Genomic DNA, 23,478 nt, shown 5'->3' with positions numbered 1-23,478 from the left:
ACGTTTGTCAATTATACCTCAAAAGATGTATGATAATTGACAACCTTCTATGCTCAGCAACTTCAGGCAATACATTCACAAAAATCTGAATAACAAACTTAACCCAATCAAAACCTAAAATAAGAAACCATCAATAGGACTGCAGGAGGGAAGGCATGCAAGTTGCAACGAAGGCGCAATATAAATATATACGAGTGCAGTAGTATCATATCACCTGAAGCAATGTGTCTATGCTGTCACTCTTAGATAACCAACATGGAACAATCGCAGACACAAGGTCTTCAAACACTCGTTGTGAATGGCTGTCCCACTACAAACAAACATATACATTAACCAAAGTATTCATATGTATATGGCTACAACATGTCAAGTTTAAAAATTCAACAATCGAACAGTTCTGATGTTTGCACAAAAACAGAGCAGTACATTACAATAACAAAGGCCACAAAAAATACGAACAGACCTGAGTGACAGTTGATTCCCCAATAATGGTAAAAATATCCATTATGTGGTCCAAAACTTTGTTTGGAGTGACCTTTGCAATAGTAGACAACAGTGAGAAGAGTTGGTTGCGAGTGGTTCCATCCTTTACAGAACGGGCACATTCAACCAACAGTTTCAAGTCAAAGTTATTAATTATATCATCCTGCCATTAAACGTGTCACAAAAAGTTAAGAAACTAACAGAAAACAAACACAGAGGTCTAGTCAAAACATCTTTTACTATAAAAGTTAAGCAACCTCAAGAGGAATGGTCATTAAAAGTGAAGCACTAATATCTTCCAGAATCAACAGTAGCGTCTGTTGAATGTAACATGTTATACTGGAAATAGTTTGAGAAATGTCCAATGAAGCTTCCATACATTTCCCATTCAAGTCAGCATCATCATGTCCCCAGTCATCCATAAACATTTTGCGGAGGAGATTAAATAAGGGCCCTACAAGGGAAGTCCTACAAACCAAGGATTTGATATACTTAGCCCCAGTAAGTAGACATTTCTGAAGATGACTAAACAATGGCATAGTAAGTAAATACAACATTAACCAAAACTTCAGTAAACCAGTTATCCAGATAATTCAAGACCAGATATAACCATTATAGCAGACCTATTCTCTAAATCTTTCTTCAGTAGCAAAATGTCTAGGAGAGAGCTCATGAAAGAAAGTGCATTTTTGCCCGTAATCTCGAAACCGTGATACACATGAGTCATTTGTTTCTTTTTCTTCTTCCCTTGTGCAAAACCAATCATACCGACTTCCTGCTCTAAAACAAAATCAAGCATCCGGATGACCGTGGAGCAAGTGAACTGCAAAATTCAGAGAGGTGTCAATAAACCATTCATAGCTCAATTGAAGACAAATGTAAACAATGTATAAAATAATCAAGCTTTTGAATGAGAGCATAACACCCAAGAAAACTAAAATATAAACCTCATCCATTCCTTGTGTTGAATGTAGAAAACTTACTACATTCTAACATACATACCATGTAACAGAGACTAAATAATATGAGGAAGTCAAGAATGTAAAGCTAGTAAAGAAGCCCCTTGTATAAGATCTCAATAATATGTAACATGTCACCTAACAAGCTATGATCTAGGACTAGCACTCAATTCCCAAATGGAAAAACTTTAGGTCAATATAGTGCAGACAAAACCAATTCATGAAACTTTCTTTACTCAAATTAAGCTTAGGTAGACAAAGAATCTAATATTCAATTAAGGGCCAACAAAAGAATAAAGAAATATTGTCGAACTCAATAATACCAAAAAGACAAATTATGAATTGAGAAAAGAGAAAAGAGAAAGGAACAAACATTTATACGCAATAAGGCCTCTCTAGTGGCATTTTGTATATCACCATTAGTGGTCCGAAATAGAAAGACAAGGTCTCGAAAAAGTTGTTCCTGCGAAAGCAAACATAGTGAAATTTAGCACATAACATGGGATGCAATTTCCAATTTTCATTACCTTAAGAAAAACAAATTGGAACCCCAGGATTTATAGTCTCAAGAGTAGAAAGCAATAAAATCATTCAAATCATGATGCAATGCTAATAACAGCAGCAATAACAACCAAAAAAAAAAAAAATCTCTGAAAAATTGTAGTCAAATGCTGGCACAAGTGTCAACACGCCCGAACTGGATCAAATACTATATAGAGTTAAGATGCACACGGTGTCTTTGGAGAATACTACGTGTTTATGTATGCTAACATGTTCATACATAGTCTAGGAGGTAACGCAATATGTTAAGCATTTATGCCTACATGATGAGGTGTAAAATCATTTGGCTTTCATCTTCTGTCTAACTGAAGGCGTCAGCAATTACAAACTCTGCTTCAAGTGCTTATGGATCTAATGTGTGTTAGGAGAGAAATTATAATAACTATCTTCCATTTGGAAGACTGACCCCCAAAAAAATGCATTTGGAAGCATAGGATTTAGGATACAACCTTTTCATAACTACGATTCCCATATATTTTTGAAGAGAAAACTATTGTTGAATTGGGTTTATTGAAGAGGAAAGGGCTTCCTTCTTTACAAATTGTTTTAGTTTCTTTCTCTCTCTCCAAGAACAAACAATGATATAATTACAAGAATCATTTGTCACAAAAATGTATCCAACGATAAATAAACAAACAATTAACATAAAAAGTGACAACAAAGCAAACATCTATATCATTAAGAAAAGAAGAAAAGAAATCATCTAATAGACCCCTTATCCTTTTGAAACTAGAAACAATATTACAAATGCCAACATTTATCAGTGGTCAAGACCTGGAAGATTGAAAACAGAAGCAGAAATATTGATGCAAATTTTCACTTGTTAAAAGAAAAAAGAAAGGCTGATGTAAACTTTAAACAACAATGCTACATCCACCGAATTTGGTGTCACCCGAATTGCTTGAATTTGTTCATGCCGGTCGTCCAGTAGGTCAACCAGCCGGTCATCCGAATGACAGTAGACGAGGGTGACGACCACAATAGACGAGAGTGAAGCCAATCGTCCAAGAGGCAAAAATTCGGGCTATTCGGGCGATATCAAATTCGATGAATAAATCATTTCACAACTTAAAAACACTACACGACATTGGCATCACAATAATTATCAAAACTTGCAAAAATATGCTATGCTGATAGATTCAACAGACAAGATCATCAGAGTGAAATGATATAAGGGATATCTACAACACAAGCAATGTTGATAGATTGGGGAGTATCTAGATAAATTTACAACATAGCATTAATAAAAAATATCTACAGAGACCAATATTTGCACATGTAAATGAAAAAATCATCATTTCAATAAGTTTCCACATACAATAAAGCTTATAACTATACTTCTAAAGGTTCCATTGAAATCTATTTGATAGTCCTGCATGTCCAAACTATTCAGTCAATACATAGCACCAACACATGCTCTTCAATCTGGCATTAACAAATGTTCAGCATGCTGATTACCTTAAATATTATATTCTAGCAAATCAAAATAAAGAATAAAGGTTACCTGTTTCTCAGTTTTCAAACCAGTGTACAAAGAAGTACCGAGATTCCTCAACACAGTTACACAAGGCTGTACAATTGCTGGATCTTCAGAGTACATGCTGCCCAACTGAATGTGAAGTACGTGCAAACACAAGACGGCATTAATAGAAGAAATTGATGGCATTGATATCTTAAAGCAAAATGAAAACAAATAAAAAAGGATAGACATAGATATACACCTGCAGAGCCCCCAATAGATGATCTTCAAAAACACATCCACCAAATGAAGAAGTTGGCATTGCACAGCTCTAGCACAGGAGAGAGCAATGTTGTTAATTTCCCAAGTATAAGATACAAAATGTACTACCTAATCAGACAAAATTACTTAGAACATCTTTAACCACCTCCAATAGAAGACACAAGATTTCAACTTCAATCTTAGACAATTTATGACGTGCTTTTTCATGCCCAAGATGATACTGATGGCGTCTTTCTAAAAGTTCAGACAGCAATGACTCAACATCTTTAACACGCATAATTCCACTTCCCATTCCTTTGAGCAATGATAGAATGACTAGCTGCCAAAGAAAACTCAATCTGTTACTTTCTGTTCATGCTATTATGGAAATTTTTAAAATTCTTGGCAGTAGTTACAAAATCTTAATCACTTGAGTAATACAAAGCTTCTCTGCATACAGACATACAATGCATGCACTTTGTAGATCCAAATCAGAATCACCAACCTTTGCATATGCAGAAAGACTTAGGGCGGATCCTAGAATGAAAACCAGTATGTCATTCTTTATAGACTGACTGAATCTGAAAAATGACAGTTGAACAAGGTAATTTAGAAAATTATAACACAAAAAGTTAACATCAGTAAGCAATTTGTAAATTAGTACAGATAATAATAGCAGTGATTCAGGACAGCTAAAATTGCAATAGTTCTTTAATGAGAACAAAACTCATTGAAAGACTAAGACGAAGAGGATATCAAGAAATATTTTATTTTATTATAGGCAACAACCCATAGGGCCTACTTAAAGAAACAGAAGCAACTCTCTTTTTAAACTATAGACTTCATGATCTTCCTATTCTATGGATATCGACAAAGTGGACAAAATGAAATGATGGTTATTATGAGAAAGAAGATGACAGTATGATGATGATATGATGAAAACTAAGTATAACAAAAAGGTGAAAACCTTTGTCCAATTGTCTGAGGCACTAAAAGGCTATGGCACGAAGAGCCAAGCAAAGATGTTAAAAATGAAGGCAGAACTTTTCTGTCTGATAGCATCAGCCTCTTTTGTTGAACCATCAAGCTCAGAAGTTCCTCGAGAAAATTACTCCAGATTGTGCTGTTCCCTGTCAATTTTAAGGATTTAGACAAAAGCCCTATATTGAAAGCAGATGGAGGATAAAAATGACACACTGAAATGGCTACTCTTACAAAGGTAATACCATTTTTCCATCTGGAGAAATTAACACATAGTGTGCACAACCCTTCAATGCAGTTCATGGCAGCCATCCGTACATCCTGAAAAGATCAAATAAATCCTACAGTTATAAGGTAATGCAACTAAAGCAAATTACAAAAGATGCTAAACAAACAATATCAGAAGTCTTAAGGAGAATTACTAGTAATAGGAAGCTATTCTACAAACATAAAGGCCATGTTCAGTATGAGTTTCTGAAACAATTTTCTTTTCTTTTCTTTTTTTTTGAAAAAATAGAAACTAGTTTGACAAAAATAAACATTAAAAAAATGTTTTTGAATTTTTAAGATTTGTTTGTGTCCTTCAAATGGATAAAACTATTTCATAATTTTTAGTTTTTGAAAAAACTTCGGAAACATGTTTCTGAAAAACAAACCAAACATGGCCAAAGGATCTCAATAGGACTGCCAAGATCACAGATAGAGTAAAGAAATTGCTTTGGAACCTGGTTATCACTAGACAGCGGAACTAGAAGTGAAGGAAATTCAGCAACAAGTTGAAAATGTAAGCTCTCATCTAACTGAGAACAAAGAAAAGCAAAAGAATGAAGACTCTCAACTTGAACAGCAACAGAAACACCTGCAAAATGGAAAGTGCCATAATGAAAAAATGAATGCTACATATAATCAAAAATGCCAGCTAGCCAAGCAGGAAACGGAATTTCCATAAAAGTTTTGATGAAAGCTTATAATTGAATTGCTAGACAGACATCAACTGAAAATGACTACAAGGGCAATTAACATCCCAAGTAGAGATATACATATATATATTATATGCGTTATACTATGCCCATTATGGAAATGCAATTTTTAAGGTTAACCTTCCAACAATTTTTGTTTTCAAAAATATTAGGTAAGTTCCACAAACTAAAAACTACAAGGTTTTGCCCCACCCATTTCACTCTTTGGATCGGCTAATCATGTCACGACATGGAAGCAATATAATCTTTGGGATTCCTCATTCAGAAATTTCACCAGGGGTTCAAATGCAGCCTACACAATACAGTTCCTATCTAGTCCGTATATCCAGTAAAACAAAAGCAAACAAATTTGCCTAAATAATTACAAAGTTAAAAGCTTTCATTAGTTTCTAGCACTCAAATAAAAGATTAAAACAGAATACCAAGTATGTTTGTTAAAAACTAATTACCATATATATGAAATTAACAATTGCCAAAAGTGTTGCTTAAAACAAAAGAAAAAAAACCAAACAAATAATTAAAGAGGATGCCATGATCAAAACCTTCTTCAGTGAAAAGCTTCGACAAAAATCGGACAGGAGAGATCTTGCATTTGGTAACTAGGAAGTGAAGATGCTTCTGGAAAACATTATTTGACTGACATGCAGCAAAGAAGACAAATAGATCCTGAAGTGTGCATACCCACTTCCTATTATCATCCTGGAAGAAAACAAGCTCACATTCAGCAATTCGATGGATAAAACTTAGCCCAGCTACTAATTATGGGGCAGTCTTCTACCCCGAAAAGAGAAAACGGATATACAAATAAATAACAGGCATCACCAACCAATGAGACATCTGCAGGCATTGTTGAAATAAACCCCCCAAGTAACCTCCAAAACACACATATTAGTATCTTAGCATTCAGTTGCCTAAAATTAGTCTTAAAGTTGGTCTCAAACAGCTGATCCAGAAATCCTTTGCAGTCCCCATCCAGCATTCCTGCATTGGACTGTACATTATATAGCAGAGTCAGATAAAATGCAACTCAACAAAAAAGATATTTAATCATAAGTAGCAAACACCAATAATAAAATATCAAATCTAGTACAAAGATACATGACCAAACAATCAATGGTTTTCACTCATGTACCTCTTTTGCAGATACATCTCCCACTGACTTTAACACATTCCACTCAGTTTTCAGAACTGGATAGCAAGCATCATACAATGCATTAAATTGACCAATGTCTGACAAGGAAAAAAGAAAAAATCAGCATCAGCAACTTTGTAATCTCAATGCAAATGCAACAGAAATAGATAAGCATGATAAAATGCTAAAAGATAATTGATGAAGCAAAAAAAAGCATAGCAATTGCAAAAAGCATGAATTTCCCGTCAGCAGCTAAACACAGTATTCCCGCATATATCACTTCACTAACAGTATAGAAAACACAAGAACCTTTAACACATACAAGCATCCTCATTGAAAACAAATACAATAAGCTGAATTGACCCACATGTCAATCTGCATAAAGCATAACATCTTTGTAATTCAACTTAGAAATTGAAAACTGATAGGGACATGACCATAAGAACGGGAAGATAATAACAGAAAGGGTCTAAGAAACATAGACACTTCTAAGAAGGTAACATGTCATGTCCGACACCAACACGACCTTTGTCAGACACTTTACAACACTTAGACACGCACAAAACACATAACAAGTTTGAATAGAATAACTTAGAAACTAATGATAAAACAAAAACAATATAAATAACTGCAACAAAACCAAATGGGAAAATGTCTTTGAACATAAGCAGAACTATTACTAGGCAGCACTAACCAACACACACACAACACAGACACAGACACACAGAGTGAGAGAGAGAGAGAGAGAGAGGTGTACCAATATTAGGGGTCATGAATGACTGCAACAAAACCAAGAGGAAAAATGTATTTGACAGCTCTGAAAACTTGCAGCATTCAACTAGCCAAGTCACATGTTCATCTGGGTGCATTGAAAACGTTTCTGCCATCCCTCTTACAGTATCCATATTGATAGAAGATATGTGTCCATGTTCTAATCTCTGCATTAATTTTAAGGTAGCAAATTCAAATATATTTAGCAGAAGCATGAATGAGAATTTAGAATCATGAAGGATTTACATTCCAAAAGAAACAAGGACATTTAAGGTAAAATAAGAAGCAAGCAAGAATATCACAAAGATTGACATAATAAGAGATTATGACAACCTGCAGCCCTAAATATTTAAGCTGTTGGGGAATAGGCTAAACCGCATAGTCAAATTTTCACATCCTCCCTGATGCACAACACCCTCTCACATGTAGAGAGATAAAACATGAAGGTCCAAACCAACAAATAAAAAAGGGTTCACTTGGGCAAAGGTAAATGAACAATATACAAATTTGAAACTAAAACCTCCGAAAAAAAAGGGAGGCTCTAATTAGGCAAACTGTTGGCCCAAAACTTAAAAGCTGCTAAGTACCTCTAACATTCACTTTGAGAACCCAATAATGATCATGAAGTCAACCAACCATTTCATCCACAACATGGATCTGTTGGGAAGAAAATATCTTAAAGGCAGAAAAGAGAGCACCTTTTTTTCACAAAGTTCATGCCACTTTGGTCTAGTAATGCCCTGCCATCTTTTGGGCTACCCTTTAAGGCAAGGGAAAGAAACACCTTAAACAAGAATGTAGATAATCAAAATAAACAGTAATACTATGATTATTCACTCCGTGAATGTACACAAAAAATAACAAAACAAGTGACAAAAGATTTGGTAAAAGGGAACATAATCACAAGGATTACTGACATTTAATTAAAACACCTTATTTTTAGGAGTAAAAAAAAAAAGACAAACTTTTTACTTCTTCACAAGTAGCATACACCGGTATACACAACCAAGGGAGTAGGCTGAGTTACAAGGACCAAATATCTGGAGCCCAATTCCTCCCAGGCTTAAGGGGCCAGTTCAGCATCAGTACATCAAACATAATTTTTTTAGCTAAGTAACAGCATATCAAGCATGATATAACCTTATTCCTTTAGTTTCACCAGCAGCCACTGTTTTTTTTTTAATTGGCACCTGGCTATCCGGATCAAAGCCCGACTAATCCCCAAGGGTGCACAGGCCCTCAGTAAGGAGTTTCCTGCAAGTGCACCACAATTAATTCAAGGGTTTTCCCCCAGTCCGATGGTGCCAAGGATTTGTTAGTACCTAAGAGGTTTCGATCCCAGAACCTTGGGGGGAGCACACCCCCAAGGCATAAGGCCTTGCCACTAGGCCAACCCCTTGGGCTTACCAGCAACTACTATTATGCACTCCTTAGACACAAATCACTATCATCGAAAAAAGTAGCAGAAGCATGACTGTCTAAATCAAGCCAAAACAAATCTTTCAAAGGTTCATAATTTTGCTCAGTCATACAATCAGGCTCTCTAAAGTGGGGCTCCTTTAGGAATGGATTCTCTGAAAGCTAGTTCAAGTAGCCTTCCACCAACTCAATGGATGAAGAGAGGCGTGCAAGCAGAGGCGGACGTTACTTAGGCAATGCCAACCAACACTTCAACCACTAAAATAGCAACTAATTATTTAAAGAATTCTCAATGGTGCCGAAATCTCTCAATAAAGCAGCTAGGCCGTTTTCTATCTCTGAAGGGGCCTACTCAAAACTAGGAGTGCAACTTAGGCGAGTTCGGGCGGGTTGGGAGGTTGTCTAAGCCCAGCCCAAGTTGTGCTGAGACTTGCTTAGGACCGAATCTTAACCCGACACTGCATGCCCAAACCCGACCCAAGTTAAACCCGAATTATAAATGAATTTCAGTTTTTTTTTTTTTTTTGGCAACTACATTATTAAACTATTAAAATTTGACTCTATTTACATTTTTTTTAGAAAATCATTAATAACATCAAAACAGATGATTTATATAATGTAAGAGAGATGCCGCTATAGTAGTCTTTAAAATTTATGAGCGAGAATAAAAAAATAAGATTTTGTGTTATTTGTATATATAATTTATATTCAATATGATTTAATAATCTAAATTACTTTAATATTATGTAATGGCTAATAATTTATATGTATATTTAATGTTTTTATACATCTATATATGTATAATTCAGGCTTCGGGTTGTTTGATGTCTTTGCCCAAGCTCGCCCAAATTTAACTCGGGCTTCTAAATTTTTGCCTAAGCCCGTACCGAATTTGAAAATATCTTGTCCAATCCCTAAAACAATTCGGGCTGGGTTCAGGTTGCTCGGGTTGAGCCAATCCAAGTTGCACCCCTACTCAAAACTATGTAAACCATTTAGCTCCAGATCCAGAATTATATAAACTTTCGACACCCATAGCTCAAAACTCCAACTCACATAATATACCAAAAAAACATATTTTCCCCATGACCAATTATAGGGCCTCTTTAGTGCATCTTTTTTCAACTTATCTAAGTTATTTCTTTCTCATAATGTATAAGCAGAAGTTGCACCAAACAATCTGTCACAAACTCCCAAAATAATAAATAATTACAAAGCTACAAGCAGCTCCAACAAGATGCGCCAAACAGGACCATGATCTATGTAAAAATGACTCTTCCAAAGAAGCAGTATACATAAAAGAATCAAAATTTAAAAATATTGTTTGAAGGAATCTGCTCAATTGACTTCCAAGACAAGGAACAAAATTTTGTTTTGGTATGTTGTTTCATTTAGCTTAGAAACAGAAACGTTTTGGAAACATTTCAAAAATATATGGAAAATGACAAAAGACATTGGAATCATAAAAAAATATTTCAAAACAAAAATTAAACCCCATATAAATGTTGATACATTCTTAGTAATTAAATAGTTGAATATGTTGAGGACTATGAATAAAAGAACCTTATAACAAAGAAGGTTTAATGGCCTAATTGGGGAAGGGGAATTTTTATTTTAAGAACAAATATAAAAATATTAAAAAGCGCGAACTTTATTAACATTATGACTAAGAAAAAATAAATTACTAGCATCAATTTTTGTAAAGAAAAAGTACATTGGGTTAACAAAGATCGAGAATAAGTGCCTCAATCATGCATATTTTTTTTCCCTTCGTATCTTTCCTCTTCTTCTTTCTAGTTTCTCAAATTCTCTAATAAATAAGTTTTTTTCTTGTTTTCAAATCTTTCCTTCTGACAAAAAAATTAAATAAATAAAATTTGAAATGACCATTGCTGGATGTTCCTAGTAGATGTCAAAACAACTTGTCTTTTGAGTGTGTTTTAAAGTGTTGCAGCGCATTTTGATAGAAACATTGAAATATTTCACTAATGCTTCATTTCGGTTTCCAAGGAAACACAAGCATTTTGGCTGTTTTGATGGAAAATAAACAAAATTTTGTTCAAGGACAGAAGGATTCCTCTGGAAATTCTATGCAACCTTCGTTCAAAATTCCCCTCCACATCTCAAGCTGTCATTCTTATTCAGTTGTTTCTTTCGCCTAAAAAAAAGGTCACACGGAAGCTTTAAGATTATTTATTTACCTTCTCTAGGCTGGAGGCAATGATGATATTCTGGTACAAAGGCCACTTTACTTTCTTTGCTGATTCTAAAGCCTTTAAATTTAATCTCTGAGTCTGCATTTGGTAATAGAAAATTTCCAAATCAACAAGGAAATGACGACAACTTAAAAGTTTATTAATGAATTGAATTCATGCATGAAACTCTTAAAGATCAAGGAACCTTCTGTGTGATTAGCAGTAAGGGAAACATCATTGTTGCAAGTTGCTTAGCAAATTCTTTCTTATCTTGGAAGTCTGAAATAGCACTTTCCAGACATAAAACAGCAACATCACCAGCTAGAGATGTGTCATCTGAAGCACCTGCAACACAAGTACTGAATGAGAGAGAGCTGCATATAAGTCCGTAGTGTGCCTAGTTTGGAAACTATCCACACCAATTAAGTAAATATACTGTCATGTTCAATACATTGACAAACCAATGCAACAACACTCATATAAATTCTCTCCTGTTATTCAGCACTCATGTATCTTGTTATTCACTCTCTGATTTCATCTTGCTTATCTCTATCCCGATGAGCCAAAAATCAAAGTTCTTATTTTCTGTTGAGTAAAAGTCCAAGTAAGCCAAGCCCCTCAAAAGCTTCATGCAAGCAAATGACTTTTTGTTATACCAGCCCAATTCTAGACATTGAATAAATAAAACTTTCACAAATAACTCATTGATTTCCGTTCTTTCAGTTCTAGTCTGTTAGATTTTTCAGCTCCAAACAAAAGCCTTCAGATCTCAGAAGATCAACATCAAATAAGATGATTATGCAAGTTACATCCAGTGTAGTTGTGTACATTTTATCTTCCTGAATTCAGTAAGTAGACAATTTAAACTTCTTGATATAACTTCATGAACTGATACAATCTGCATGAGCATTTCATAATGAAGAAATTACAAATGACTTGACTCGGTATTTTTTTAACTAAGGTCAGTCTCACTAACAGCACAAGACATCGACAAATACGAAATTCATTTAAAATGATATTCTTCAAGATACCCAATTTCAAGGAGAAAAATCAAGTCTGTCAGAAATTTTCTAGTTTTTATATTAATGATTCAAATTTAAAATTATTCTTTTGTAGTCTCCTGAGAATTGTAAATGATTGCTGGCATTGTTTGACATTCGAAATTGTCTTCTTTTTTTTTTAAATTGCAAGTATAGCGACATGGCCTAAATAGCAAAGTGGTTAAACATCAATTGACGCAACAAAAGAAATGATAGTAAAACATATGATTGAGAAAAGATTTCAAAGCTTTCGATGTATAGATTTGAAAAGAGAGAGTAGAAGAGTATCAAAACAACCTCATACAATATGTCCAAGCAGGCATTAACTGAAAAGCATTGAACTTCAGTATGAGAATTTTTTCAATTCCAATTATAACAAGTCTAAGGCTCCGTTTGGTAGAGCTTTGTAACTATGATTTGAGAATATGAGTTGTATTTTGAGTTTGTGTGTTTTAGAATTATGATTTGAGTGTAGAAAATTTGTTTGGTTATGGTTTTTGAATAAAGTGTTGAATTGAGTGTGGAATTGAGTGTAGAATTGAGTTTTGAAAATTTGATTTGACATGTGAAGTAAGAAAATTTGTTTGGTTATGAGTTTTGAAAAGAGTTTTCAAAACTTAATTCAAATTGTTATAACTCATAACAAAACACATTACTTTCACATTAACCAAATACATAACAAAAAAATTAAAATATTTAAAAATATTTTTATAAAATAGAGTTTGAATTTATTTTTATAAAATATTTTAAAATTTAAAAAATTAAAATCGTAATATTTAAAAATATTCAAAAAATTAAAAAAATTGTAACATATTTAAATATTAAAATATTTAAAATCTTAACAAAATTAAAATATTTTTAAAATATTGATTTGAATGGAGTTTTGAAAAGAGTTTTGAATTATGTGTTTGGTTATGAGTTTTGAAAAGTAATGATTATGTTTTGAATTGAGTTTTGAGAAATGAGTGTAGAATTATGATTTGAAAACCCTAAACAAACACCACACTCAAAAGTGAGTGTGGAACTAGATTTTGAAAACTCCACCAAACGGAGCCTAAAATTTCAAAACAGCACAACATCATAATATACTACTAAACTTCAAATGAAAATCAAAGTTTAACATACGAGTCTAAGTTGCCCCAGAAGTGAAGATGCAATAGCACAAAAATCTCCACCACCACCCCCCCCCAAAAAAAAAAAAAATTCCCCAAATCCCTTTCTCTCTCATAGCACACACCATATTATCAATCCCAGTTGTTTGGGACTGTCATGATTCCTTTCCCTCGTAACCTTGTTTTAGGCATTTTGCCCATTCTGCACAACAATCATTTTTTTCTATCACAGCCTCATCACATGCACCTCTTGTCACAATTGGTTCCATCTCAAACTTTTCTTCACACAAATTGTATTCAATATGCCATTCTTCGATTTAGCTAAATAACATATTTGAATATTTGTGTTCAGTCAACCATGGTTACAAAAAGGATAAATAAAGACAAACAGAAAAATAGACGGTTCAAGCAAATATATAAATTAGAAGAAACTCACTGGACATTAAAATGTCAACACATCTCTGAAGCACATTCTCAAGTGCATCAAGAAGAGCCGAAGGACATACAATATCATTCAATCTATTTAGAGTTAAAGCTGCCTGAACCACTGTAAGATCATCATCATGAAGCCGGCGCAATATTGCATCTTGCATAGTTACAAATCTCTGGACAATAGGAGGGGTACAGCATTAGAGATGCAAGAAGAAAATTAATTAGGGTAATTGGAGTAAATAACTTAGATCCAAGTGTATTGTAAATCTTAATATTTTGTTCGAATAATGCTAAAATCATTTTTGTTCTCAAAAAGATCACACAGTGGACCATTTATGCACTAAAAGAAAATTGGCAACACCTAATCACACAGATAAGAAACTGATGCATGTGGGCATGCCACTTAAAAAATTTATAATTCTCTCTTGTTAACTTCTCACCAAACTATCTAGGCAACTCTTGCCCAGGTCACCACTGCAGCTACGTAGTCATCAGTCTAGAAGTTCAAGGCACTATGGTCAATTTAAGCAACATAGCCCAGTCTGGTATTTTATGATCCTTCAGGGCAAACTAATTGATATAAGGGCAAAAAAGAAGAGATACTGTCATAACTAGTATCCACAAGAAGCCTACAAACAGTTCTAGAAGTCCATATAGCTATCTGCAGACAATTATAAACACCACACTGGCGATGGCAAACAACCACATATTAGCATATCCAAACAACTCTACTGTTTGGATCACATAATTCAAACTAATTTTCTCATTTTGTTCCATGTTTATATATGCTTGAGATATTTGTTCTTTTATTTTCAAGAGGGGCAGTACATTGGTTAAGAACAGCCCAATGCCAATTTGGGCCAAAGGTCGCTCATGAAAATCTCTCTATACTTTTGAGTTGAGCTTGGACAGACCATCAACCAAACCGAACCCACCCAAGTTGCAGCTCTAGTTTAAACAATTTACTGCATGTCATTGTCTCATGCCCATACTGTGGGTCTGTTATATATGGATGATTATTTGTTAAAAACCAGCCTTCAGTCACTTTATTAATAAACATATAGGTTCTTCAAAGCAAGCTCATATCCAAGACAACCTCTAGGTTTCAAATTTTAACCATCAAATGCAGATATTTGTGACCAACTTATTACCAACGAAGAACTACAATAGCCGAAACCAACTTCATGCACATTTTATAGAAAATCAAAAAAAAAAAAGAAAAGAAAAAAAGAAGCGGCATTCCAATTCCATGGTAACATCTGTTCGGGGAAACAGTAGCGGCAATCCTAACCAATGCTAGAGAACTCCAAACAAAAAGGGTCAAATGCGTCTTCCATTTGACCAAAAACTTTTTCCACAGCAAAATTAATGGCCTATGTACACAATCTTCTCCCTGGAACTTCTTACACAACATGAGCAAGGTACAGGCCACATACAACTCAGAACCAAAGCACCGAAACATGAATAATTGACTACTGAAGCAAATGTTGCTATGAACTTGTAACTTGCCTTGCTGAGTTACTGATACTCTATGAAGCACCGACACTTCAAAACAAATGCCGTATCTGCATTGGACACATGGACACGGCGGGGACATGTGGATATGGCGGAACACATATGGGACATGCCACATGACGTGTTCCCATATTTAATTAATTTATTTTCAAGGGACAAGCCGGGGACACACTAGAAACGTGTCAAGTTGTCTTTTCCCCCATTTTCTTTAGTGCTTTTAATGAATGTTGAATGTTGAATATTTTTTTTTTTTTTTCTTAAATTTAAATACTTACTAGATCAAACCAAGCCTTAATTCCCATCAATAAATCATCTATAAAAAATATATATAAATTGTAAGTGTTAATTTAAAAGTGCTTTTTTTTAAATATATAGAAATAGAGTTAATTTTAGATAATATTGATTGTTTGTGGACGAAATATTAATCTAGATAGCAAATAAAAATATATGAAAACATATTTTATTGGTTTGTTCCCGCCGTGTCTGTGTCCCCATCATGAGACATTGTTCACTACAACACACCGAAGAGGAAATCAAAATATCACCTTTGAACCATCAGCCTCATCCTTTAGAATGCCAAATGCATTCAACCCTGAAAGTGTAGAACGCCGAACCTCAGCCTACACACATTTCAAAAATAAAATCATGAGGACCTAATCATAGCTCAAATGGGCATGAATGGAACATATGATCAAAGTAAAATGATACACAAGGTAAAGTTTGTGAAACCAAAACGACAAATAGACAAACAAATCATAGTGCCTCTCAGTATCATGTCACAAAATTCAATTGTTCAAACCTACATTTAATACCTTTGGATGTTCCAGCGCAAACCAAATTTTTGAATCGGAGACCTCAACTGACAAATCCAGGTTCCCATCTAATGTCCTGCACAGAATCTCATATATTGAATCTTCATTCTTGGATTGCACTTTAGCGTCCTACAGGAACAGAAAAAGCAGATAGATAACATTATATGAAGAGAGAGAGAGAGAGAGAGAGAGAGAGAGAGAGAGAAGCCATGCAAGTAATCAACACACCTCCAGAAATTTGTGAACTGCTCCAAGAAATTCAGCAGGGTAACTCTTATTGATAGAAACTAAAATTTGCTTGGCCCAGCTTCCTGACAATTATACCAGAATCACACTAAGAGAAGGGGGGGTAAAGTGAAGAGCCAAAGATAACAGTGCAAAAGGAGCATCCAAAAGATGGACAGATTCAGCATAAACATAAATATGTGTTCCAGTCACTGAACAAATCTGTAGAATACAAACAACAAATAACACTCCATGAACCAAATAGACCTGATTCAGATGATATCAACTCATTCTTCCTCTGCGATAACCTCATGCAAGAATAAAGTAGCTTGGACACTATACGATCAACAAAGTGTTTTACAGAAACTGTCTCTATAATTGCTAATAAAGTAAAATGGCACAGTTCATCAGAAGAGCTGCAAACAAAAGATAATTAGTTTGACAGTGCAATGAGAAGAAAATGACACAATCATAAAGGGGGAACTGTAAACCAATGCCCACACCTGTACTCAAGGAAAGAATCCAAAAAAACAGCCAAAAATTTATCGATATTGAACTCCTTGGTCATTCCAGCAAGAATCCCCGAAAGATCCCTATAAAATCAATTATAATGCTCCATAAGGACCTTTTAACTAGAATTAAACATAAAGTATCACCAATAAGATCCCTATAAAATCAATTATAATGCTCCATAGGACCTTTTAACTAGAATTAAACATAAAGTATCACCAATAAGTTTTAAATTGAGCGCTTGCAATTCAAGCATGAGAATTACCTGATTTCTTTTAGGATATCCACAGCCTTCTTGGGGAACATTTCAACAGATTGCAACTACGCAAAAAAATTCCAAATGAAAGTGAGGGTGTGAACTGTAGTAAATTGTTTTCCCTGCTGCATTTATAAAATTATAGAAAAAACTATAAATATAAAAAAATAGCCTGTGTCAACCACTCTTAAACCTAATAAATGCCACAATTTATAAACCTTTTAACTACATAATCAGCTACAATCAAACTCTACACCCCTGTAGCACCTAAAAGCAAAGGAGGGAGAGCATATGACACATACGGCATAACAGCTAGGTATAGAGGGAAGTTTTTTTTTAATAAGCAAATAAGTATTATATATAAGGGTAAATTACACTAACACCCTCTGAGGTTTCTGTTTAATACAGAAACCCCCCACATTTGAAAAATTACATTTCCCTCCCTGAGATTTGTAATCTCATCAAAAATTGCCCCTGAATTGCCGATGTCATACCCTAAAATTTTTTAAATGACCATTTTGTCCTTTTTCCTACATTTCTTTTTTCTATCATCATGACTACATTCTACAACTTTCCATCATTACATTCTACCTGAACATATTCTTATTGAGTGATAATATACAAACATAAATTTTATATAAAATTTTCAAACACAATGATATAGCTTAATTGTGACCTTTCACTTTAAAACAAAACACACCATAAACATAATTTATATTTACAACATCACTATCACAACATTTTGAAGATATTTCGTATATAAATTTTTATATATGAATAGAATTTTTCATTTTTATTTCCACCATCATTTTTCTTTCTCATCTATTCACCCACATTTATTATAATATTACCAAACACCGTCATTAACATTTATTACAGTATTACAGAATTTTTATATATTTTTTTTTTTGTATTTGGTGAATTAAGAAAAAAACCCAAAATATTATGGGTGTGTTTGATTTGTGTTTTGAAACATTTCAAAAACATGTTTGGTTACAATTTTTTTCAAAAAAATTTCAAAATTACTACTCTCTTTATTACACATCAATCAATCATTTTTTCTCTCTCCTCTCTCCTTCTCAATCATTTATTGGGCCTGTTTGGTAGAGCTTATAAGCTGCTTATTTCAGCTTTTAGCTTAATTTAAGCTAAAATATTGTGTTTGGTGCCGTTTAAGTTAACCAGCTTATAGCTTAAATCAAGCTATTTCTCAGCTTATCTCAAAAGCTGGTCAGGGGGTGCTTAAATTTTTTACTTAAGCGCTCTCACACACATCTACTCAATTACAACAAAATATCAAATCATCACAAACTCCCAAACTCCAAAATTATTTTCAAAATATACAACCAAACAAACCAAAAAAAATTCTAAACTCTCTCCTCAAATTTTTTTTTTTTTGAAAAATTTATCTTAAAACACAAACCAAACACACCCTATATTTCTTAAGTATATCCAGATTAGGTGTATCTAAAAAATAAAAATAAAAAAAATTGCTTAAAATATTTTTAAAAAATCAGTAAAAATAAAAAAACACGAAAAATAAAAAAAATTCAATTTTTTGTGAGTTAAACTAAAGAAGATTGTTGTTTCCCTTGAAATGACATGAACAAAATATCAACATTATTTTATATGTATAAAGTTTAAGGGGCAAATATACTATTTTAATCTGACAGGGGGGTAAGTGTAATTTTTCAAACATGAGGGAGGATCTATATTAAACAGAAACCTCAGGGGGTGTCAATGTAATTTACCCTATATATAAAAAGAACGAGGCATTAAGGGAATGCCACCCATGTACAAAAAAAAGTAAGCATACAAAGTGTCCCTATACACGACCATGTGTATCAAAAAGATCTATGAAGTCTCAAAATCAATCTAGAGAGGAATTTTAAGTTTATTCAAAGGACTCTCAATGACGCTCATAGTGTCGCAATTCCTTTCCTTCCAAATGACAAACATCAAACATAATGGAATCAACAACCAAATCTTCTTTCACCTTATGCCTATCTTAGTCCCTCGCCAACAATGAAGCAACAACATCACCCCTGGAGGGTGAGCTCAATGCACCCCAAACCAAGAAAGCACTAACGTCCAAAAATCCCAAGTTATCAAGCAAAGCAAGAAAATGGGCTATCAGCTACCCATCTGTCTTGCACAAACAAATTAACTATAATTTCCTTCGCTGAATCAAGTTATCTATTGTGAGTATCTTGCCTTGTGTTGCACACCAAACCAAAAAAAAAAGCTATCTTGGGCTCCACACAAAGATTTAGTGGCATAATAATAACATTTAATCACACAAGGCGTAATTTTGACTCCACTTCCGCTTTCGCTGCAACTTCTTGAACTGCATATATGCTTATAAGAAGATGAACCCCAAGAATAAGAGGGGAAAAAAATGTTTAAATTCACAGTAGGAGCAACAAATACGAAAGTCTACTAAAACAAGGTTAGCAATAAAGCTCAATTTTCATGACACAACAAAAAAGGAAGACAAGAAAAAAAAAATTAATTGACTGAGTTTTAAAGCTAAAAAAATAGGAGACCAATTCCTAATTACAATTACATTACCTGAACTAGATTGATTAAGGCCATAAACGATATACGAAACCACTGCAAATCAGTAGATTCTCTAGCATCCTCTCGAGCTATCTCAGCAATTGACCGAATCAAGCTCTTGACAAGTTTAGGAGACAATGCTACCCTATTTGCTAGTAAACCCACAATCATCAAAGCACCAGCCTACACATACAAAATGATAAAGACTGCAGGCAGTTAGAAACGAAAAATCATTGCAAGTAGAGCTCCCAGTTTCAATGAGAGAAGACAATGTTTCATTGCAGTTGGGCTCATATTGTTAGAAAATTCATACTCAAATAAAAAGTAAGCGGAATATGGTTCACTTAGGGGAGTACAAATCTAATAAGGCAAATAAATCCAAACATACTAATAACAAGTGATAGATGACAAGGATCACAAGTCTTTACACTCAATTAGTGGCCAAGATTATGATTAAAAAATCATTAACTTAAGTCTCCATGATCTACACATGGAACAGGTTTAGCTAAATATACAGTCATGCAAAAATACACAAGCATGCACCTTGGAATACATCTAACCTCAAAGACAGCCCTAACTTTTGGCTTTTTTCAGTTGTATATGCCATTTACACAACAAACACAAGTATATATGTGAGCTTATTCAGCAAGCTAACAATCACCTCTAAACTCGTAAGTTAATTTTTTTATTAAAAATAAATAAAATACAATATAGCTTCCAAGTTCACAATGCACAACCAAAATGAAAGTTCTACAGGTGATTGTTGCTCACAAGATACCATGGGAACAGACATAATAGTAGTGTAGCAGTAGTAGTAGTAGTAGTAGAAAAAGAAGAGAAAAAATCAAAACACTCCAATGCGTCCTGGATAATAATTCTTTTAACCTTACCTTGTGATCTGAACCACCTTTGGCACCAGGCTGCAATCCGGAGACTACATATGGAAGGACTCTCTTCACAACATCACTGTCAAGAGGTGTAAGAGAACCCAAAACCTCAACAACAACTGCTGTGCAGAAGCTAATCACGGGTCTTGAAGGTTGAATCTTCTTTGTAGGTGATGCCTACCAAAACAAATAAATAAATAAATATGTGCAATATGGGTATGACAATAAGCACTAGCAGTCAACCAATCACTGGATGCAGAACAACTTACATAGTTGCATAAAACCTCCAAAACCCCCATATCAGAAATGCATTGTTGAACTATAACCTTCCTAGGTAGTGGTGCACCCGATGCTTTAACACCATCAAGAAATTTCCACTTACTATTTCTACAATACAAATATTTAAGAATGAAATAAATAGTGACAAAATAATATTGTACCAGTCTAAACACAACTCATGAAATGATAAACTTTCTTACCCTGTGTCAAGTAATTGAACAATTCGAACAAAAATATGTGTGTCATGATAAGGCAAAGCACATAGAATCAGGTCCTCTGTGTTGTATATATGAATCCTACAAATTCCACCAATACACACATAAACGTACTTATTCAAGCATCCATGGGTGCATATATCATATAACACCAATTGAATTGTTGTGGTTACTTGTATAAGAGCATCTTCAATCCTTCACCAATTCTTTCATCAAATCCAAATTTAATGAATAAAGAGCTACAGGTGAGCTCCAATCAAAGAGATACATTTTTCACCAATTTTCATACTTTTGCTCAAATTTGAGAAAATTTTAACAAAAGAAAGAATTGGACATGGTTTCTTTCATCAAAAATGGTTAAAACTAGGGGTGATAAGTGAATCAAACAGCTCAAGCTCGACTCGTGTTCAGCTCGTTAAAAACTCTCCCCAGCTCAGTTCCGATCTTGAACACATTTGGGAGTTGTTAAAGTTTTCAAACCAAGCTTGAACAATCAATTGCTCATTCGACTCGGTTCGAAAAGCCTAAAACTATATAAAAATACCAATCTACTCATACTCGGCTAAACAAAAGCTCATTTGATCGGCTCAAAAGTTTAACAAACCAAGCTTCAACAAATTTAAAACTCGTTAAAATTTCAAACCAAGTTTGAACATTTAAATGTTCGGCTTGTTTAGTTCGTTTATCCCCCAAGTTAAAACAGGGTTGTAAGATAAGTTTGGAATTTTTCAAAAAAAATTGATTAAAAAAGAGAACAATGATTGGAGTGTTCGATGCAAAATCAAACTTATAACCAAATTTTCACGCCAAAAAAGTACGGATTGGAGAGGTTCTAATTAGACGAAAAACAATGGTGAGAAATAATGGTTACTTGTATCTACGTATCAAGTACTCAAGCGTCTTTAATGCAGAAGGAAGTTGAAAAAATCCCGATAGTAACCGCAAGTAGGAACTAATAGATGAATTGATTCGGTTATTTTCCTCAATGCCCACCAATTCTCTATCCAACTCTCTACTCTTATGACTAAACAAGTCATTCTTGTGATCCCTAAACCTCTCATCCATGCTAATGAGAACCTCCAAACCTGAAATTCAAATCACAAACAACAAAATATCATCATAACTTTTAGAGTTCCTGAGGAACCACACAGGCAGTGAAATGAGGCGAAATCAGGGGTACCTGAGAGAGAGATACTGAGGATTGTCTCGAGGTCGATGTCGGCGGCTTCTTTGGAGTCGAAGAGAATTGAAGGACGAGTGAAGGGACGCTTCTGTGGCTCTGAATCGGTTTTTATCAGAGACTTGATGGCCAGCAATTGGGAGGCGATGGAGGTCGCCATTGTTGGAGCTCGAGTGGTTGAGGAGAACTAGGGTTTTGCGAGTGACGAGAGCAGGGAGGAGTATTGGGGATTTGGCTAAAACCCTAAACCTCTCGAACTGTCGATGGAGAGTGGAGTCTGCGAGGGAAGGAAGAAAATACGGCTGCGTTTTGTTGTAAAAGGAGGGGGCGTTCGCGTAAAACCGACTTCAAATGATGGCGGGGGTTTTAGGGTTTCCTTCTTACGTTTCTGATTGAACGCCTTTTGGGTAATTTGGTCATTTCACTATTTCTATTTGCACACCAACTCCTCATTTTACCCATCATTCTCGTAAATTTTTTGGCGAAAATGGTCCAGGTCGATTTAGACGTGTGAAGGTTTTCAGAATCTGTAGATTTTGAGAGTTTTCAAGTGTCTCCATGGCGGTGGACGGAAGTATAAACCTTATGTTATGATGTAGTGAGTGAAACTAATTGTGAGATAGAATGTTTTAAAATAATTTATGTTATTTTTAATCATTCTGAGATTATTATTATAATAAAAAAATATCAAATAAATATAAGGTCTACAATATTAATTGAGATGCTAATAGAAGTACTTTTTAAAAAATAAAAATAATAATAATTAATTTTATTTAACAAAAATAGACAGACGGTTTAAATTAAAAAAAGGTGCGGTTTAAATTAACAAATTAAAAAATTTGAGAGTTTTTATGATTTTTCTAAATTTTTTTATTACAATTGTGTCATTTGGACAAATTATCAATTTTTGACAAAATTCAACAATCAACCTCTTTATTTAGACCATCTCCAATAGTTACTCAAAACTGTTATCAAATTTAAATTGGATGAAAAATAATTTATTTTCTTACTCCAACGGTTTTATCAAATACGTATCAAATTCAGGATTTCACTTTTCTTTCATCAAACTGAGGACCAATGTGTCTTTCATCAAATCACTGTTCATTACCGTTGGATTTTTATCACCAGATGACCACCTCAAGGCAAAAATTTGTGAAAATTTACACTGACCGGTCGTCCACCTGGTCAACCAGTGATTTGATGACATTACAAAACCCTCTATTTGAGCACTTGATATCAAAAAAAACTTTTACTC

General features: G+C 34.2%; 1 protein-coding gene across 1 annotated transcript in view; it reads right to left on the bottom strand.

Moving 5' to 3' along the window:
• LOC114307304 (ARM repeat superfamily protein) overlaps positions 1-22,585 on the bottom strand; it is a 32,221-nt gene extending 9,636 nt beyond the window's left edge. The window contains exons 1-32 of the mRNA XM_082878949.1: positions 22,224-22,585; positions 21,915-22,128; positions 21,029-21,124; positions 20,819-20,936; positions 20,553-20,726; positions 19,675-19,845; positions 17,113-17,168; positions 16,841-16,930; positions 16,605-16,753; positions 16,341-16,423; positions 16,113-16,241; positions 15,846-15,920; positions 13,790-13,958; positions 11,407-11,546; positions 11,208-11,300; positions 7,574-7,754; positions 6,817-6,914; positions 6,511-6,675; positions 6,227-6,383; positions 5,430-5,563; positions 4,950-5,025; positions 4,691-4,853; positions 4,229-4,304; positions 3,890-4,063; positions 3,725-3,793; positions 3,508-3,612; positions 1,816-1,905; positions 1,107-1,306; positions 741-951; positions 464-646; positions 215-310; positions 18-85 (exon numbers count right to left, since the gene is read on the bottom strand). Of these exons, the coding sequence (XP_082735075.1) occupies positions 18-85; positions 215-310; positions 464-646; positions 741-951; positions 1,107-1,306; positions 1,816-1,905; positions 3,508-3,612; positions 3,725-3,793; positions 3,890-4,063; positions 4,229-4,304; positions 4,691-4,853; positions 4,950-5,025; positions 5,430-5,563; positions 6,227-6,383; positions 6,511-6,675; positions 6,817-6,914; positions 7,574-7,754; positions 11,208-11,300; positions 11,407-11,546; positions 13,790-13,958; positions 15,846-15,920; positions 16,113-16,241; positions 16,341-16,423; positions 16,605-16,753; positions 16,841-16,930; positions 17,113-17,168; positions 19,675-19,845; positions 20,553-20,726; positions 20,819-20,936; positions 21,029-21,124; positions 21,915-22,128; positions 22,224-22,383 (4,163 nt within the window). The 5' untranslated portion in view covers positions 22,384-22,585. The remainder of the gene's footprint in view (positions 1-17; positions 86-214; positions 311-463; positions 647-740; positions 952-1,106; positions 1,307-1,815; positions 1,906-3,507; positions 3,613-3,724; positions 3,794-3,889; positions 4,064-4,228; positions 4,305-4,690; positions 4,854-4,949; positions 5,026-5,429; positions 5,564-6,226; positions 6,384-6,510; positions 6,676-6,816; positions 6,915-7,573; positions 7,755-11,207; positions 11,301-11,406; positions 11,547-13,789; positions 13,959-15,845; positions 15,921-16,112; positions 16,242-16,340; positions 16,424-16,604; positions 16,754-16,840; positions 16,931-17,112; positions 17,169-19,674; positions 19,846-20,552; positions 20,727-20,818; positions 20,937-21,028; positions 21,125-21,914; positions 22,129-22,223) is intronic.
• Positions 22,586-23,478: the final 893 nt, after the last annotated feature.

This window comes from Camellia sinensis, chromosome 1, assembly GCF_055761805.1.
Source record: "Camellia sinensis isolate YWXY chromosome 1, ASM5576180v1, whole genome shotgun sequence".
Lineage (NCBI taxonomy): Eukaryota > Viridiplantae > Streptophyta > Magnoliopsida > Ericales > Theaceae > Camellia > Camellia sinensis.
Note: the sequence above shows the minus strand (reverse complement) of the source record. Positions and strands in the feature narration are given on the sequence as shown.